This window comes from Xenopus tropicalis, chromosome 6, assembly GCF_000004195.4.
Source record: "Xenopus tropicalis strain Nigerian chromosome 6, UCB_Xtro_10.0, whole genome shotgun sequence".
Taxonomy (NCBI): domain Eukaryota; kingdom Metazoa; phylum Chordata; class Amphibia; order Anura; family Pipidae; genus Xenopus; species Xenopus tropicalis.
In genome coordinates, this window is record NC_030682.2 from 145,987,539 (window position 1) to 146,007,764 (window position 20,226).

General features: G+C 44.1%; 1 protein-coding gene across 5 annotated transcripts in view; it reads right to left on the reverse strand.

The window, feature by feature from the left end:
- The window catches only part of col22a1 (collagen, type XXII, alpha 1), a 173,101-nt gene that overhangs the window by 131,088 nt on the left and 21,787 nt on the right, over window positions 1-20,226 (reverse strand). For 4 of the 5 annotated variants that reach the window (XM_031903861.1, XM_031903859.1, XM_004915036.4 and 1 more), the window contains exons 2-3: window positions 5,296-5,441; window positions 2,814-3,380 (exon numbers count right to left, since the gene is read on the reverse strand). In XM_031903861.1, coding sequence (XP_031759721.1) covers window positions 2,814-3,380; window positions 5,296-5,389 — 661 coding nt within the window. In that variant the 5' untranslated portion in view covers window positions 5,390-5,441. The remainder of the gene's footprint in view (window positions 1-2,813; window positions 3,381-5,295; window positions 5,442-20,226) is intronic. The other variant, XM_031903862.1, reaches the window with a different exon arrangement.

Here is a 20,226-nt window from a genome sequence, read left to right on the forward strand (position 1 = left end):
AGCAGTGAAAGATTTATTCAACAAATGATCCCATTGACATTCCATGGTACAGTTAAAAGCCCCCAATAGGAGGACTTGGCCTCTGTAGAAAAGACAAATGTATGGCAGTAGGCATTCCCAAGGTGATTTATGGAGCTCACACCGGTACAGGCAGCTGCTTGGGCCACAAAGTGGTTAGTGAATAGGGAAAGGAGTTCTGAAAGGTTTACGGCAATATTGTAAATCACCAGCTGAGCGAGAGTTGTTATATTCCTGGTATAGATCATTTCATAGACTATGAGATATCTAGTGGCCATAGACCGACTATGTTAATCTGCTGAAATCTAAACTCAGTCTCCCATCTTTATACTGTACTGGAAAACTATATTATGAAATAAAAACAGAGAGAATGTTCTGGGCACACAATCAATACAAACTCATACTGTATGCCTATGGTAAACCATTGCGTTATTGCCTACTTGCAGAGTATTACTATTATTGCACTGTATTTCCAGTGCTTAATATGCTGTAGTTATAATATAGAGTCCAAATCTTTAGGGGCCATTTCCCTAGACCCAGGGGAGAAGTGAAGAGCAGAAAAGTGCACCCCTTAGTGCTCATTCATGTGTGGCACGAGGTACAGAGCGTAATAGGGCAATAGTCATAGGGCAGGGGGTAAGTACAGGGCCCCAATGGGGCCTCCCCCACTCCTATCCCTAATTTGTGCATATGAATGACAAGCAAGTTAGGCAACAGGTAAGGGCAAGAGAAAGGTGTTTATGTGCCACAGCCCTTTATGAATACTGCTCTGCCAAATGCAGGCAGCACTGTATTCATTGGTGGGAACTCAACAATCTGTCATTAGAGACTCGGTGCAACGTGCAAAGTTTAGTCACTATCAGTGTCGGACTGGGACCCCAAGGGCCCACCAGAAAACCTTAGACCATGGGCCCACTCCTTTCCTCACCCAGCATCTTTATTCTCCTAGTCTCTTTTATTTACATGCTAGCATCTATTCTTCCATCTATTTCTTCTCTTTGTTCCCATTCAGAAATAGGGAATGATCATGAAACAGGCCAAATGGTCAGGAGCAGGAGGGCCCACTGACACCTGGGCCCCCCGGGAGTTTCCCTGGTATCCTGGTGGGCCAGTCCGACACCGGTCACTATACAACATTATAACACTGCATGAATGAGTTCTATTTATTGATCTCACCCATTTCCCCTTATTGCCCCCTGTGTATTAGGCCTATAGGTAGAGAGGAGTATATTTGACAAGGAATTTAACTGGGAGGGGGAATCTGATTAAATACATTCACTTCCTCCAACAATAGTAGAGCAGAGTCAGAGAGAGCATATTTCTGATACAAGCCCAAAATCTAGCAAAAATAATCATTTAATCTATAACAAACACAGTAAAAAAGGGTAAAGGTTAATCAGAATGAAGAGTTGATAACAACAAATAAGTTCTGGAAAATGAATATCGCTATTTTGGGACATGCATGGAAGTTTCCATGTGATAATAGGGGTAGGAACATAACTAATATTAGTTGATGAGACGGGGTCTCAGATGACAATAGACATTGAGACAATAGAGATTAATGTAACAGGAGGTTAAGTAAGGAGACCAATAGGGGAAGGGAATAGAGCTGATTAACCTGTAGGCTTGAAGAATTGTTATTTTATAAGACTGACACTTCTAGTGCCTTTCTGCTTTATCCAAAAGAAACCGATGTCCTCCATACCAGCCAAACCAAAAGGGTGCCCAACCTCCGCTCAACACAGCTATTTGGCTGCACTTTAGGTAACCTGAATATCATCACATCTACCTGTTCCTTACAGTAGCCTATGGAGCACTTTATTAGCCTTTTGCATCACATATAGTGGGGCACCACAGAACAGCACGTATTGGAATGTTCAAGGTAATTGGTATAGTAGGGCATCATTTTGACAGGAACTTGGCATTAGGGCATGATGGCATTAGTAACAATTTATAGAAATATTAGCCCCCATGACCCTTTGGTTCTTGTCTTGTACCTTTCCCTGCCATCACTGATAAAGCTGTCATGGACTCTGCAAGATATAGTTCCACAACTACTGAGCCTCACAGGCTGGGTAATATTTGTTATAAAATGTTACTTTTGCCACCATTTTGCTCTACTGCTACTCTACTCTACTGTCCTCATCTTGGCCATAAATTTCGTTTTTTTTCCCTACTATACAAATTATCTTCAACAATTCCAACCGCTGATGTGTGGTGCCCCTAAAGATGGCCATACATGCTAAGATCCGCTCACTTGGCGAGGTCACCAAGGGAGCAGATCTTCTCCTGATATCCCCACTGATATCCCCTACAGGTGGGTGATATCAGGCTAATTTGGTAGTTTGGCCCGGGGTTGAGGGACTGCATCAACGAACCAATGCGGTCCCCGATACGACTTATTTTTAAACCTGCCCGATTGAGATCTGGCCGATTTCAGGCGGGCAGGCCTGTTGTTAGTGCCCATACACGGGCTGATAAGCTGCCGAATCTGTCTAAGGGACCAATATCGGCAGCTAGAATCGGCCCGTGTATGGGGACTTTAAGTCCTGGATTAACCCACTATAAGGAACAGGTAAATCCTAAGAAATTCAGCTTACCTAAAGTGTACTGAGATAGTAGCTTTGAGTCTTTAACGAGGTTGGGCACTATTTTGATTTGGCTGGTATAGAGATCATCTGTATGGACATTTTTTGCTTTATTTACATAGCTAAAGAAAGATGTGGGTAAATTTTGACCTGCTAAGATCTGAAAGCCTGAAGCCTGAAGAGATTATAAGAACATGATGAACTTACTTTCACAAAGTCTTCTTCTCAAAATTCCTCTGATCTTATCGATAGCATTGTAGTCAGACACGTGGAAGACGTGAGCGGATTTGGGATCAGAGGCGATCTCATCCAGTTCTTCTTTTAGAGCTTCCCCAACTCCAACGGCAAATATCCTGATCCCTGCTTTATGGGCAGCAGTGGCTGGTTCCAGCACCAGATCTTGGCTCCGTCCATCTGTCAAAAGTATGGCTACTTTTTTAATCGCCCTGTCCCTAGGCCTCCCGCCGGCCTCTTCAGAGAAACTGTACGTTGTTATATATCGAAGTGCATCCCCAGTGTTGGTGTTTCCTCCATAATATTTAATATTTCGAGCAGCTTCTTTCACATCTTCCAGAGTCTGGTATCTTCCCAAATCAAACTCAGTATAAGGTTTCCCACTGTACCGTACAACGCCCACGCGGGTCTTATCTGGCTCGATCTCAAACGTGTCCACTAAATTTGCTACCCACTGCCGAACCTTTTCGAAGTCTTCTTTGCCTACGCTTGAAGAGGTGTCCAAGATGAAGACCAAGTCATAGTGAACGTTCTTACACCCTAAAGATTTAAAACAATGGAACTGAGCAAGTCAGGAGAATAACAACACCAAGCATGTCTCTTTCAGACTCAGGGTCGGACTGGGGGGTGAAGGGCCCACTGGGGCTCCCGCAGGTGTCCCCTAACCACCCCCCCCACAGGGGCCCCCCTAACCCCCCACGCAGGGCCCCCCACCCGACATCCTACCCCAAGCACGTAACTTTAACGTGTCAGGGGAAGAGCGGTTGGGCAGGGGGAGCGCCGCAAGAGTCGGGTCTGGGCCGCCAAGGCCCACTAGAGCCGGGGGCCCACTGGGATTTTTCCCAGTGTTCCGGTGGCCCAGTCCGACCCTGTTCAGACTGATTTAATGCACCTTTAATGCGTCAGGGGAGGAGCGGTCGGGCAGGGGGAGCGCCGCAAGAGTCGGGTCTGGGCTGCCAGGGCCCACTAGAGCCGGGGGGCCCACCAGGATTTTTCCCGGTGTCCCGGCGGCCCAGTCCAACCCTGTTCAGACTAATTTAATGCACTTTTATGAGCAGTGGTCACAAAGAAAGTCAATTTATTGATGGACATGTTTGACTAAGAAGTAGTAGAGCTGAAGCTCATAGGCCTCAGCTTTCTTCTCACTCCTAAATAAAACCCAAGCCATTGCCACCTATTTCTCATTTCTCAAGTCTAGCAACTCATAGTGCTTTGGTTGAACTGGATACTGTGATGGTTCTCCAAGATGTAGCACATGAGATTGATTGTGAAGAGAGGAGGAAGAGAAGCAGAATCCCAGAGGTCAGGAGAAGCAAGAGAAATAAAATTGAAGCAGAAGAAAGTGCTGTGGGTAGGTTGCAAGGAAAGCCAGTGATTCAGCCAGGAATAGAGAAATGCCGGGCCGTGTACCAGAAGACTACAGATAGTACAGTCATTCTGCAAATTATGTGTTGCTTGATGCGAAGCAGTGAAATATTTATGTCCTCTTTTTGGAAAAAACTGCAAGTATCTGAGCAGTAGCATTTAATTCAAGTCAAGAGGGCAAGAAGGAGGGCGGGATTAGCAATTAAGCGGGGTTGGATGAGGGCAGGCAAGAGCAGTTTAGTAGCATAAAAGCTTCAAATTACAGGGAGATAGATTACAGGGGTGTAAATAAGGTGGGCTAATAGGGTAGGGTTTGCAGAACAAAAAGCTCTGTACGAATTCTGTATATAATAAATCTAGGTTGATATTACATTTTATATTTATTCCTATCTACTACATTAATATACACTATAACACTATATGGCCAAAAGTATGTGAACATCCAACTGGAACACCCATCATTGCCAATGCAGGTGCCACTACGTTATGGAGAAGGTGCTTTTCTGTTCCAACGGGGTAATGCCCCGGGGCATAGCAACAGTACAGAATGTAATAATGAAGCCTAAGAACATGAATAACCTGCACAGTCCTGGCCTCAACCCTATTGAAGTCCCCATGGGATGACCTGGAACCTGGACTGTAAGCTAGGCCTGAACCCAAACATCAGTAACCAAAGTCTTGGGTATGAATGGAAGTAACAAGAATGTTCCAGCATCTACTTGTCTTCCCAGGATCCCAACTTCCTATCAAATCCCCATGGATACAGTACGAAGAAGGTGTTGACGTACTTTTGACCACGTAGTGTATATGACAACGATCTGAACTCTATAAACTCAGTTGAAGGCAATGTACTCACCAATGGCCAACTTAACATTCTGTGGACAAAATAATAGGTAACCAGTTTCTCCCATGCCTTGTAGCCCATAATATCCAGTCTGCAGCTAGACTATACCTTGCTCTTTAAAGGTAAAGCTCTGATTGGTTACTATGGTATGCTACACATATGTGACTGGCTCCTAGAGATGGGGAAAACGTTGTGCTTATTATGACCATGGCTGGTGTGAGAGTATAGCAACTGAAAATGACTTACCTGCCCTCTGCACTTGGGTGTTACCTCCGCTGCACGCTAAAAGGAAAAGTAGAAGCGCTAAGGGAGATATTTGATAAACAGTTGTACGCGGCATTTCTCTGGCCCCGCTCTTCTATGAAATGCATGCAGATCATCCAAAGAGTCACCTGCAAAAAAAGAACCAATATATATCATTTCACATTGCCAAGTCTATTTTTTTTAATTGATTACATAGTATATGCTAAATCATTGGTGAGGGAAACTTGCCATTCTGCCACCATCTTGCCCTACTTTCTCCATCCTTCCCTATTGTCTCATATTGACCTATTGCCACCATCATTCCATACTGTCTCCATCTTGCCCTACTGTTTTCATCTTGTTCTACTGTCTCCATCTTACCCTACTGTCTCCATCTTACCCTACTGTCTTCATCTTGCCCTACTGTCTCCATCTTGCCCTACTGTCTCCATCTTGCCCTATTGTTTCCATCTTGCCCTACTGTCTTCATCTTGCCCTACTGTCTCCATCTTGTCCTACTGTCTCCATCTTGTCCTACTGTCTTCATCTTGTCCCACTGTCTCCATCTTGCCCTACTGTCTCCATCTTGTCCTACTGTCTTCATCTTGTCCCACTGTCTCCATCTTACCCTACTGTCTCCATCTTGCCCTACTGTCTTCATCTTGTCCCACTGTCTCCATCTTGCCCTACTGTTTTCATCTTGTTCTACTGTCTCCATCTTACCCTACTGTCTCCATCTTGCCCTACTGTCTCCATCTTGCCCTACTGTCTCCATCTTGCCCTATTGTTTCCATCTTGCCCTACTGTCTTCATCTTGCCCTACTGTCTTCATCTTGTCCCACTGTCTCCATCTTGCCCTACTGTCTCCATCTTGCCCTACTGTCTCCATCTTGTCCTACTGTCTCCATCTTGCTCTATTGTCTCCATCTTGTCCTACTGTCTCCATCTTGCCCTACTGTTTACATCTTGTCCTACTGTCTCCATCTTGCCCTATTGTCTTCATCTTGCCCTACTGTCTTCATCTTATCCTACCGTCTCCATCTTGCCCTACTGTTTCCATTTTCCCTACTGTCTCCATCTTGTCCTACTGTCTCCATCTTGTCCTACTGTCTTCATCTTGCCATACTGTCCATATACTGCTATACTTTCTCCATCTTGTCCTACTGACTCCATCTTGCTTTACTGTTGGACTGGTGTTCTTTGCTATATAAAAACTCCACTTGATGTAGTATTTAGTATTGCTGCCTTGGAGTCCTGGGCTGGGTTCCAGCCAAGTCACTATCTGCAAGGAGTGCGTATGTTCTCCCCGTGTCTGAGTGGGCTTCCTCAGGGTACTCCAGTTTCCTCCCACAACCTAAATACATACATACATACAAGGTTAACGGGTTCTTGGATAAAACACAATTGTGACTTTTTCAAAGGTATTTATTTCTCCAAACTCCACTCTTTCAGACAATATTTTGCATTGTTTTCTGATACAAGGTAACACTTTGCCTCTGACAACCCATTAGCCTTGGGGCCAACACCTCCTCCTATTACACAACATGGTTTCCTGTATTAATAGCTGCACTGTACCCTCGGATAAAGGCAAATTGCACAAGATGAGCTAATTACTCAGTGATGCAAGTGACCTTAATATACCCTGGTGCTAATTTAATGGGAGAACTTGATGCCAAGGGTAATGTGAGGCAAGTGCCGACATCAGTCAGCCATCCTATCTGTGTTATAATCTGCCCACAGACAATTATATATAATTTGTCCCTGACTTTGTATATCTGATGGTGGATCTGAGCCCCCACCCAATGCAACACCCACCATAACAAAATAAGTATTTACTCATTATCGGCTGTAAAGTTTTGGGTGTTTTTTATCTGTGCTTGGTGCTTCCCTAGATTGCTCCTTAGGGTGGGGGAAAAGGTATTTGCCCTGGATCCCAGTATCAAAAGGGGCCCTAGTGGGAGAAAGGAAGATATAGGTATCGGTATATATAGGTATATATAGGTATATATAGGTCATGGTATGACAAATGGTGATCTAAGGCAGAGGGAAAGGTGGCACTGTTAGACAAGATGGCAGCAGAGGGAAAGGTGGCACTGTTAGACAAGATGGCAGCAGAGGAAAAGATGGCACTGTTAAACAAGATGGCAGCAGAGGGAAAGATGGCACTGTTAAACAAGATGGCAGCAGAGGGAAAGATGGCACCGTTAGACAAGATGGCAGCAGAGGGAAAGATGGCACTGTTAGACAAGATCGCAGCAGAGGGAAAGATAGCACTCTTGGACAAGATGGCAGCAAAGGGAAAGATGGCACTCTTGGACAAGATGGCAGCAAAGGGAAAGATGGCACTGTTAGACAAGATGGCAACAGAGGGAAAGATGGCACTGTTAAACAAGATGGCAGCAGAGGGAAAGATGGCACCGTTAGACAAGATGGCAGCAGAGGGAAAGATAGCACTCTTGGACAAGATCGCAGCAGAGGGAAAGATAGCACTCTTGGACAAGATGGCAGCAAAGGGAAAGATGGCACTGTTAGACAAGATGGCAGCAAAGGGAAAGATGGCACTGTTAAACAAGATGGCAGCAAAGGGAAAGATGGCACTGTTAAACAAGATGGCAGCAGAGGGAAAGATGGCACCGTTAGACAAGATGGCAGCAGAGGGAAAGATGGCACTGTTAGACAAGATCGCAGCAGAGGGAAAGATAGCACTCTTGGACAAGATGGCAGCAAAGGGAAAGATGGCACTCTTGGACAAGATGGCAGCAAAGGGAAAGATGGCACTGTTAGACAAGATGGCAACAGAGGGAAAGATGGCACTGTTAAACAAGATGGCAGCAGAGGGAAAGATGGCACCGTTAGACAAGATGGCAGCAGAGGGAAAGATAGCACTCTTGGACAAGATCGCAGCAGAGGGAAAGATAGCACTCTTGGACAAGATGGCAGCAAAGGGAAAGATGGCACTGTTAGACAAGATGGCAGCAAAGGGAAAGATGGCACTGTTAAACAAGATGGCAGCAAAGGGAAAGATGGCACTGTTAAACAAGATGGCAGCAGAGGGAAAGATGGCACCGTTAGACAAGATGGCAGCAGAGGGAAAGATGGCACTGTTAAACAAGATGGCAGCAGAGGGAAAGATGGCACTGTTAAACAAGATGGCAGCAGAGGGAAAGATGGCACCGTTAGACAAGATGGCAGCAGAGGGAAAGATGGCACTGTTAGACAAGATCGCAGCAGAGGGAAAGATAGCACTCTTGGACAAGATGGCAACAGAGGGAAAGATGGCACTCTTGGACAAGATGGCAGCAAAGGGAAAGATGGCACTGTTAGACAAGATGGCAACAGAGGGAAAGATGGCACTGTTAGACAAGATGGCAGCAGAGGGAAAGGTGGCACTGTTAGACAAGATGGCAGCAGAGGGAAAGGTGGCACTGTTAGACAAGATGGCAGCAGAGGAAAAGATGGCACTGTTAAACAAGATGGCAGCAGAGGAAAAGATGGCACTGTTAGACAAGATGGCAGCAGAGGGAAAGATGGCACTGTTAGACAAGATGGCAGCATAGGGAAAGATGGCACTGTTAGACAAGATGGCAGCAGAGGGAAAGGTGGTACTGTTAGACAAGATGGCAGCAGAGGGAAAGATGGCACTGTTAGACAAGATGGCAGCAGAGGGAAAGGTGGTACTGTTAGACAAGATGGCAGCAGAGGGAAAGATGGCACTGTTAGACAAGATGGCAGCAGAGGGAAAGATGGCACCATTAGACAAGATGGCAGCAGAGGGAAAGATGGCACCGTTAGACAAGATGGCAGCAGAGGGAAAGATGGCACTGTTAGACAAGATGGCAGCAGAGGGAAAGATAGCACTCTTGGACAAGATGGCAGCAAAGGGAAAGATGGCACTGTTAGACAAGATGGCAACAGAGGGAAAGATGGCACTGTTAGACAAGATGGCAGCAGAGGGAAAGGTGGCACTGTTAGACAAGATGGCAGCAGAGGGAAAGATGGCACTGTTAGACAAGATGGCAGCAGAGGGAAAGATGGCACTGTTAGACAAGATGGCAGCAGAGGGAAAGATGGCACCATTAGACAAGATGGCAGCAGAGGGAAAGATGGCACCGTTAGACAAGATGGCAGCAGAGGGAAAGATGGCACCGTTAGACAAGATGGCAGCAGAGGGAAAGATGGCACCGTTAGACAAGATGGCAGCAGAGGGAAAGATGGCACCGTTAGACAAGATGGCAGCAGAGGGAAAGGTGGTACTGTTAGACAAGATGGCAGCAGAGGGAAAGATGGCACTGTTAGACAAGATGGCAGCAGAGGGAAAGATGGCACCATTAGACAAGATGGCAGCAGAGGGAAAGATGGCACCGTTAGACAAGATGGCAGCAGAGGGAAAGATGGCACCGTTAGACAAGATGGCAACAGAGGGAAAGATGGCACTGTTAGACAAGATCGCAGCAGAGGGAAAGATAGCACTCTTGGACAAGATGGCAACAGAGGGAAAGATGGCACTCTTGGACAAGATGGCAGCAAAGGGAAAGATGGCACTGTTAGACAAGATGGCAACAGAGGGAAAGATGGCACTGTTAGACAAGATGGCAGCAGAGGGAAAGGTGGCACTGTTAGACAAGATGGCAACAGAGGGAAAGATGGCACTCTTGGACAAGATGGCAGCAAAGGGAAATATGGCACTGTTAGACAAGATGGCAACAGAGGGAAAGATGGCACTGTTAGACAAGATGGCAGCAGAGGGAAAGATGGCACTATTACACAAGATGGCAACAGAGGGAAAGATGGCACTGTTAGACAAGATGGCAACAGAGGGAAAGATGGCACTATTACACAAGATGGCAACAGAGGGAAAGATGGCACTCTTGGACAAGATGGCAGCAAAGGGAAATATGGCACTGTTAGCCAAGATGGCAACAGAGGGAAAGATGGCTCTGTTAGACAAGATGGTGACAGAGGGAAAGATGGCACTGTTAGACAAGATGGCAGCAGAGGGAAAGATGGCACTGTTAGACAAGATGGCGACAGAGTGAAAGATGGCACTGTTAGACAAGATGGCAACAGAGGGAAAGATGGCTCTGTTAGACAAGATGGCGACAGAGGGAAAGATGGCACTGTTAAACAAGATGGCGACAGAGTGAAAGATGGCACTGTTAGACAAGATGGCGACAGAGTGAAAGATGGCACCGTTAGACAAGATGGCAGCAGAGGGAAAGATGGCACTGTTAGACAAGATGGCAGCAGAGGGAAAGATGGCACTGTTAGACAAGATGGAAACAGAGGGAAAGATGGCACCGTTAGACAAGATGGCAGCAGAGGGAAAGATGGCACTGTTAGACAAGATGGCGACAGAGTGAAAGATGGCACTGTTAGACAAGATGGCGACAGAGTGAAAGATGGCACCGTTAGACAAGATGGAAACAGAGGGAAAGATGGCACTCTTGGACAAGATGGCAGCAAAGGGAAATATGGCACCGTTAGACAAGATGGCAACAGAGGGAAAGATGGCACTGTTAGACAAGATGGCAACAGAGGGAAAGATGGCACCGTTAGACAAGATGGCAGCAGAGGGAAAGATGGCACCGTTAGACAAGATGGCAGCAGAGGGAAAGATGGCACTGTTAGACAAGATGGCAACAGAGGGAAAGATGGCACTGTTAGACAAGATGGCAACAGAGGGAAAGATGGCACTATTACACAAGATGGCAACAGAGGGAAAGATGGCACTCTTGGACAAGATGGCAGCAAAGGGAAATATGGCACCGTTAGACAAGATGGCAACAGAGGGAAAGATGGCACCGTTAGACAAGATGGCAGCAGCAGGGTATGGTGGTGGCTTTAAAAGAAAATAGTGATAAAGGGAAAGATTGAGACAGTAGGTTGAGATGCTGACAGTTGGATACATGGAGACAGAAGGGGAAGGGTTAATGACACTTCAACTGTATATAAACAATGGTACCCTGTCTTGCACAGGTTGAGCTTTAAATAAATATAATCCTACATACTGCAAACACATTATTATTATTATAATTTCAAGAAACTTTGCAATATACATCAATTAAAATATATGCAGCCTTTTTATGATGTTTAATGTAATAATCTGGTTTGGAACAGTTCCCTAAGCCCCACCCCCTGTTCCCTAAGCCCCGCCCCCTGTTCCCCTGCTGATCTGGCTGACTACTTTGTGACCCAAATAAAATGTAACAGTAGTCGCCTGTCCCTCAGCCTGCCTTCAGCCTGCCTCCTCCCAATCCCACAATTCCCTGCTGCACACGTGATGTCAATAAGGAAAGGAACATCCCAGTGCAATGCATTGTGGGTTATGTAGTTCCTGCATGCTGTCTGTAAGCTGTGGGGAAGTTTTTACAATGTGTAACATCAGTGTTTTAGTCCCTCCTCCCCTGCCAGGATTTCAAATGATGCAGAAAGAGAAGAACTGATTTGCAGCTGGATTTCAGCATATAAACATGGGATTTATTCCTACTGTTTGAAGGAACAGATTGCAGGGATAGGGATATTAGGGGTTTCTGTGCTGTGTGGGGCTCTTTAACACATTTTTAAATGGTATTCCGTTAAGCACTGGGGCAAATCAGCAATTAACTTTCATAAGTTTAATGGAGGTGGAATAATAAAAGTTAAGATTGTTTTATAAGGGTTCCAACACTTAAGCACATTTGCCCAGTTTTGGTATATTAACCTGGTTCCATTAAACGGCATTAGCGCCTGCCTAATAATCCTGGCCTAAAATGATATGCCCCACCCACGAGGAACAGATGGGTGTGGCCACAATCTCAGTGCCTGGGATTGTGGTGAATGTCTACAATTTCGCTGAAATCCAACAATGTATTGCAGCTTTGTTTTCAGAGCAGGGCTGAACTCTTTATGTTTAGCAACTAATGAGGGGAACTTCTATCACTATGGCAGCTTCTATAGCAACGAGCAAAGGAAAAAAATGACAAATGTTTGTTTGAATTATTAGTACAAATAAACTACACAGGGTTTGTTATAAACCAGCACAGAGTCCTCTCTTTCTATATTTAATTCCATCTTTCACCTCTAATGATTTGAACCCCCCCCCCCCCCATCGATCCGTCTCTTGCATTAAACCCAAATCTCAGGGTACACTTACCCTTTAGTTCACAAAACACTCGGCTTCCCTTTGAATGAAATGAATGTGACTGAGCTTTAAAGAGGGCTCTGGGTATTGGAGGGGAGTTAAAATCAATGGGATGTTTGATAGAGCGCACGTTTTATAATAAGGATTATACTGGAACAATAAATACTCATATCCTTAATAAGGTGTTTGGGGAACTGAATGCAGCTATTTATCATCTCCGACGCGCAATTATCTGATTTGTTACAAGTCATCTGAAAAGTTACATTTAAAAAAAAAATAGCAATTTCAGATTCAAGGCCCACTGTACCATTGTATATATTTCAATGAATCCCCCAAAACAACGTTTGGCCTCAATTCTATGCGACTTTCCAATATACCATACATTGTTTCAAGAGTCAGAACCAGCAGAGCAGAAAGGGACAGACAGGCACTGATTTCAATAGCAATTACATTTAGAAACAACTTTAAAAGCATTGATGGTGTGTAATGAATGTATAATGGAAAGTATATTGGGGGCAAATCTGTATCCCCATGGTAGCCCATATAGAGTGCTTTGCCCTGTGCTTTCCCAAGGGATACAGGTATGGGACCCATTATCCAGAATGCTCGGGATCTGGGGTTTTCCGGATAAGGGGTCTTTCTGTAACTCTGATGTTCTACCTAAAGTCTGCTAAAAACAATATTTAACCATGAAATAAACCCAATAGGGCTGTTCTGCCCCCAATAAGGGGTAATTATATCTTAGTTGGGATCAAGTACAGGTACTGTTTTATTATTACAGAGAAAAGGGAATCATTTAACCATGAAATAAACCCAATAGGGCTGTTCTGCCCCAATAAGGGGTAATTATATCTTAGTTGGGATCAAGTACAGGTACTGTTTTATTATTACAGAGAAAAGGGAATCATTTAACCATTAAATAAACCCAATAGGGCTGTTCTGCCCCCAATAAGGGGTAATTATATCTTAGTTGGGATCAAGTACAGGTACTGTTTTATTATTACAGAGAAAAGAGAATCATTTAACCATTAAATAAACCCAATAGGGCTGTTCTGCCCCCAATAAGGGGTAATTATATCTTAGTTGGGATCAAGTACAGGTACTGTTTTATTATTACAGAGAAAAGGGAATCATTTAACCATGAAATAAACCCAATAGGGCTGTTCTGCCCCCAATAAGGGGTAATTATATCTTAGTTGGGATCAAGTACAGGTACTGTTTTATTATTACAGAGAAAAGGGAATCATTTAACCATTAAATAAACCCAATAGGGCTGTTCTGCCCCAATAAGGGGTAATTATATCTTAGTTGGGATCAAGTACAGGTACTGTTTTATTATTACAGAGAAAAGGGAATCATTTAACCATGAAATAAACCCAATAGGGCTGTTCTGCCCCCAATAAGGGGTAATTATATCTTAGTTGGGATCAAGTACAGGTACTGTTTTATTATTACAGAGAAAAAGGAAATAATTTTTAAAAAAGTGAATTATTTGATTAAAATGGAGTCTATGGGAGACGGGCTTTCTGTAATTAATCTGCCTTTTTACCTGCACTGTATTCATGAGGGGCAGGTTGGGGTAGGCATATAGAAGTTACCCTGCCCCCTATCTGCAACCTCCTGTTCGACCCTGCACCCACCAGGGCTGTGTTTTCCCCTTGCTCCAGATTTTTAAGTGCAAAGTGCAGCAAAGTCCCAGATACAAAGTGCTGGTTAAACAAGTGATTTTGCACCCCCTACATGGTAAGATCTTCTTAAGGTGGGCCATATCTGGCTAATGCAATCATTTGGCCCTAGGGTAGAACGGTCTAAGTAAACCGGCGGGCACATGTGCCATGGGACCGAGGACCACAGCAACGATCCAATGCGGCCCGTAATCCGATGGAAAATCAATCCTGCCCAATTGAAGATCTAGTCAATTCTAGGCCAGATACTGTATCAGTCAGGTTGGCCAGAATCGGCAGCGATAATCTGCCCATGTATGGTCACCTTAAGTTCTCACCCATTTGCGTCTGGGGTAATGGTAATTAACCCTTACTGTCCATTGGTTCTTTATGGTTCTCAGTGGGTGTTGTGTGTTTGGGGGCATCATTTCTGGGCACCTTGTCTATAGGCAAAACCTTTCACTACCACTAATCCCTGGTCTAAATGCCAATTACATTACTTTCTTAAAACCTCAGCAAAACATCTTAGAAAACTCCCGAGCCCAGCGATTCCTGTGCAGCCGCTTTATCCGTATAATGAACGAGGCCAAACGCTTGTGTGACTGATCCTATTGGGTCGATGCACCTTGATTAATAGCCCTCCCCAAACCCCAGCTCATTGTATCTCCCAGAGACTCCCCTAATCTGCCCTGTATGGGGAGCGAGTGGGATCAAATTTATCAGGAGAAAGTTAATTTGGCTCCGTTGGTGTCAGACAAGTCATTTGGAAGCAAAAGGCACATTTGATAAATAGACCAAAATCCAAACGGGGGGCACTCACAGTTTTCATAAGCCAATGAGACTCCATATACAGTATATTCATTTGTTCCTAGCAAATTTGTCTTTTAAAGGGACAGTACAGGTATAGGACCCATTATCCAGAATGCTCGGGACCAAGAGTATTGCAGATAAGAGGTCTTTCTGTAATTTGGATCTCCATACCTTAAGTCTACTAAAAAATCAATAAAACATTAATTAAACCCAATAGGATTGTTCTGCCCCCAATAAGGGGTAATTATATCTTAGTTGGGATCAAGTACAGGTACTGTTTTATTATTACAGAGAAAAGGGAATCATTTAACCATGAAATAAACCCAATAGGGCTGTTCTGCCCCCAATAAGGGGTAATTATATCTTAGTTGGGATCAAGTACAGGTACTGTTTTATTATTACAGAGAAAAGGGAATCATTTAACCATTAAATAAACCCAATAGGGCTGTTCTGCCCCCAATAAGGGGTAATTATATCTTAGTTGGGATCAAGTACAGGTACTGTTTTATTATTACAGAGAAAAGGGAATCATTTAACCATGAAATAAACCCAATAGGGCTGTTCTGCCCCAATAAGGGGTAATTATATCTTAGTTGGGATCAAGTACAGGTACTGTTTTATTATTACAGAGAAAAGGGAATCATTTAACCATGAAATAAACCCAATAGGGCTGTTCTGCCCCAATAAGGGGTAATTATATCTTAGTTGGGATCAAGTACAGGTACTGTTTTATTATTACAGAGAAAAGGGAATCATTTAACCATTAAATAAACCCAATAGGGCTGTTCTGCCCCCAATAAGGGGTAATTATATCTTAGTTGGGATCAAGTACAGGTACTGTTTTATTATTACAGAGAAAAGGGAATCATTTAACCATTAAATAAACCCAATAGGGCTGTTCTGCCCCAATAAGGGGTAATTATATCTTAGTTGGGATCAAGTACAGGTACAGTTTTATTATTACAGAGAAAAAGAAAATAAGTTTTGAAATTCGGAATTATTTGATTAAAATGAAGTCTATGGGAGATGGGCTTTCTGTAATTCAGAGCTTTCTGGATAACGGGTTTCCGGATAAGGGGTCCCATACCTGTACTTTATATTGGGGTTTACAAATGTATGAATTAAACACAGAAATACAGATAAACAAGATTAGCACCTATGGCTGGGTGCCTGAGACGCTAGAATACAGGTGCAAAACTGTGACCATTGTTAAATATGGCCCCGGCAGCACTGACTGTTAAGGTGCAAAAAAGTGCTCCTGGATCAGGGTAAAATGGCAGCCTCTGCTTATACCTGCAAATGTGCCAAATAAATAATCATTGCCTATCATAGATGATGCCTATCCTGAATAAATGCCAACTGAGCGCCATTGATTCTACCCACAATGCATCGTTGTTTCTGGGGAATCTGGACAAACTGTTTTGGGGGGTGTCGCACTGTTCATGGTAGGTTGAGTGTAGATAAATGTAAGGCTATGTACACACATAGGGAAAACCCATCATGGAGCAGTACCTGGGGATAATTCTGAATAATAACCAAAGAAAATGGCGATATTAAATAGTGGGATGAGAGGCCAGCCTATAGCGATATAACCTGGGTAAGAAGGTTGGAAGGTCTAGGGGGATATCACCTACAAAAGACACTGGTAGGTTACAGATCCTATGGATCCCTATAGTTATTATTATTATTAATAATAACAAATTCCAAAGCACTGTACAATAAATGGGTGCATACATTAAACAAACAAGATTACATAGAGAAGCAACCAATACAAAAGCCCTGACTATAGAAGCTTACAATCTAAAAGCACGGGGCTAACTTTACATTTTCTTTAAAAAATACAAATTGATACATATTACCGGGTCGGGCTAGCTGGCATCGGCCCAAAAGAAAAACTTACACAAGAAATCTTTAGATTTAGTTGCTTCATATCCCCTTACAATGCAGCATTGGATCAGACCGCCAGGTCCCCTTATCTCCAAGCCTTCAGTCCTTCCCCTGCTACCCACCTTCTTCTTCTTCTAAGCTGGTAGTACATCCAGCACATCCATAGCAACGCTCATTTCCTATATGTATTAACTTTCATATAACTTCATTTTGCATTAGCCAGCACCGCTATCCCAAAAGCACCACAACCTCCCCTTATAATGATACAAGTTCACTTTGATCCTCCATATCTTGGGAGTCATTTGCTGCCACTACAGAGTCTTTCCTACTGTTCCATTAAAATTATAAAGCAGCGACACAAAAAATATATAGAACAGAGTCAGCCTGACCTCTTGTGTCTCCTTGTTTCATCTTTACAGTAATCCTGCTATGATGCGTCTAACTCTCCTTGCTTCAGATATGGCTAAAGTCGGTGATAATACAAAGTCACATACTGTACAGTGTGGTATAAACTGGGGAAATGTATTCTTTATCACTTTCTGACATTGGGGGGTTAAATGCTTGGAAAAACGGTAGATAGCAGGTAAGAGAAAACAAGGTGGAAAAAGTTTGACACAGTATAGATAATGTGGCAAGATGGAGAGAATGGTTCAAAATGGAGTCAGCAGGCAGTGGATCAAGATGGGGACAGTACAGCAAGATGGAGAAAGTGGGTCAAGTTGAAGATAATGAATATTGAAGAATATTGAAACAGTAGGACAAGATGGAGTCATTGCGTCAAGATGGGGCCAGTAGGGCAAGATGGAGTCAGTATGTCAAGATGAAGAAAATTAGGCAAGATGGAGAGAATGGGTCAAGATGAAGACATTGAATCAAAAAAGAGACAATGGGAGAATATGGAAACAGTAGGGCAAGATGGAAAGAATGGGTCAAGATGAAGACATTGAATCAAAAAAGAGACAATGGAAGAATATGGAAACAGTAGGGCAAGATGGAGTCAGTGGGTCAAGATGAAGACATTGAGTCAAAATAGAGACAATGGAAGAATATAATATGGAAACAGTAGGGCAAGATGGAGTCAGTGGGTCAAGATGAAGACATTGAGTCAAAATAGAGACAATGGAAGAATATGGAAACAGTAGGGCAAGATGGAGTCGTTGCATCAAGATGGAGTCAGTAGGGCAAGATGGAGAGAGTGGGTCAAAATGGAATCAGTACGTCAAGATGAAGAAAATTAGGTAAGATGGAGAGAATGGGTCAAGATGAAGACATGGAGTCAAAATAGACACAATGGGAGAATATGGAAACAGTAAGGCAAGATGGAGTCAGTGGGTCAAGATGAAGGCATGGAGTCAAAACAGAGACAATAGGAACATATAACAACTGGAGGTCAAGATGGAGTCAGTGGGTCAAGATAAAGACATGGAGACAATGGGAGAATATGGCAATAGTACGGCAAGATGAAGACAGTAGGGCAAGATGGAGACAGTAGGGCAAGATGGGGACAGTAGGGCAAGATGGAGACAGTAGGGCAAGATGGAGACAGTAGGGCAAGATGGGGACAGTAGGGCTAGATGGGGACTATAATGATTTATGTCAGTGTTGCCCAACCTATTCACCTACTCAAGACAGACGGTCGATGTGGTGTTGCTGCAGTGGAACGTAGTGTTGGGGAGGATAAAACTTTCCCCTCTACATTTGTCATAGTTAAAAAGCTGGAAGAAACAGGACTACAAAGCTATCAATGTCACCAAAGGATCAGATTCCATTCCAAACCCATTAAAATGTTTTAAAGTACAGACAAACCTCTGCTTTGAAACTTGAACTGTGGCCCTTGCTCACTCCGCAGGAAACATCCCTAAATATATCATCCTGGGGTCAGCATGGGCCCGGGGGTGGCCCCACGCAATTTAAGGCAGGAAATATAAAAACTCAACACCGATTGCGCTACCAAACACATCTAGGGATCATTTCCCCTACATTAGAGATCAGAAAACATTCACGTTGGGACAGGGGCAATACTGTGTTCTGCACTGCAATAAAACTCCATAGGGCAGGGGGTAAGTACAGAGCTGCTCTGCAAGCCCTGAGTAACATGTAACGCCCGTTCCTCGTGGGCCGGCAGCACTGTATTCATGGGGCAGCAGCACTGTATTCATGGGGCAGACGTTGGTCTTTGTTCTTCATTTATGAGTGCCAAGGCCAGCAACCATTAATGGGCACAAACATGGCAGTTTGTGCCCATTTGTCATACATTGGACCCTGCCATTTGAATTGTAAATAAGGCAGAGAAGCAGAGAGTTGTATTGCTCTACCTGGCACATAGGGAATAATCTATGACCATGTAGTTTTGACTCCCTGACTATGGATGAGGTCAACTTAGTGGGTCCAAAGCCGGGGAGGGGGCAGCTACATTGATAATTAGGGGTGAGATTTGGGCTGACAAACCCAGAATAAAATTGCTGCCTGGCAGCACTGGGGTCCTAGGGTCCATTCCAGCCAGCATTGGACTACGGTGTCCACCTGGGCTGTCACCTTACACCCCACATCCCCTCAATGACCCCCACCAGTGACCGCCCACCATCAGCCCCTTAATTACCCCCCATAGTGCACGTACCTTATACTGACTTAGCCACAATCAGGGCAGGTAGGTTAGAGGAGAGCACCAGTACTTACCACCTTTTCTGGTAAAAAATTCCGGCCTTCCTATATTGTTATGCCTCTTTTCTATTAATAACATTGGCATTAAGCATTATTTTTACCCCCCAGGCCAGTAAAATACCAGCCAGGTTGCACCCCTACCGGCAGGGCCCACCAGGCCTGGGGCCCACCTGTCTGACCCTGATTGGAAGGAGTGTGTATATTTGCCCTGTGCCTGCATGGATTTCCCCCGGGTACCCCAGTTACCTCCCATGCCCCAAACACATATCAGCAGGTTAACTGGCTCCTGATTGGCCCTAGTGTGCGTGAATGTGATAAGGGTCATTTATTCATTTAATACAACCAAAAACTATACACATGTTTAGAAGAAACCCCAATCACTTTACCATGGAATCCAATTAAGGACATTTTGCAAACAATGGGATTTATAGAGGATCTTGGCCCACAGAGGCTGAATGTGCTGTTGTAAAGATGAATGGAATCTCAGCCATAAAGCAGGACAGAAGTGCTGCAAAGCACCCCAAACACTGGATTGCACACAGGCACAATAAGGGCAATAACTGCTCTCTCAGGCATTATACTTGGGTTTCTGGCACAAACGTTGTATTCTAACGAGAGTGTCCCTTGCAGAACGTTGCATTGTGGTTACACCAAACACCATTTCCGTTGCACTTTACAAGGCAGAAGTAGGTGTGAGACAGGCCGGACATAGTACAAATACCGCCTAGAAAGGGAAAGTGCTGCCCTGTAACGTTCCCAGCAAGCAATAAAGCTGCTACAGGCAGTGAGAGA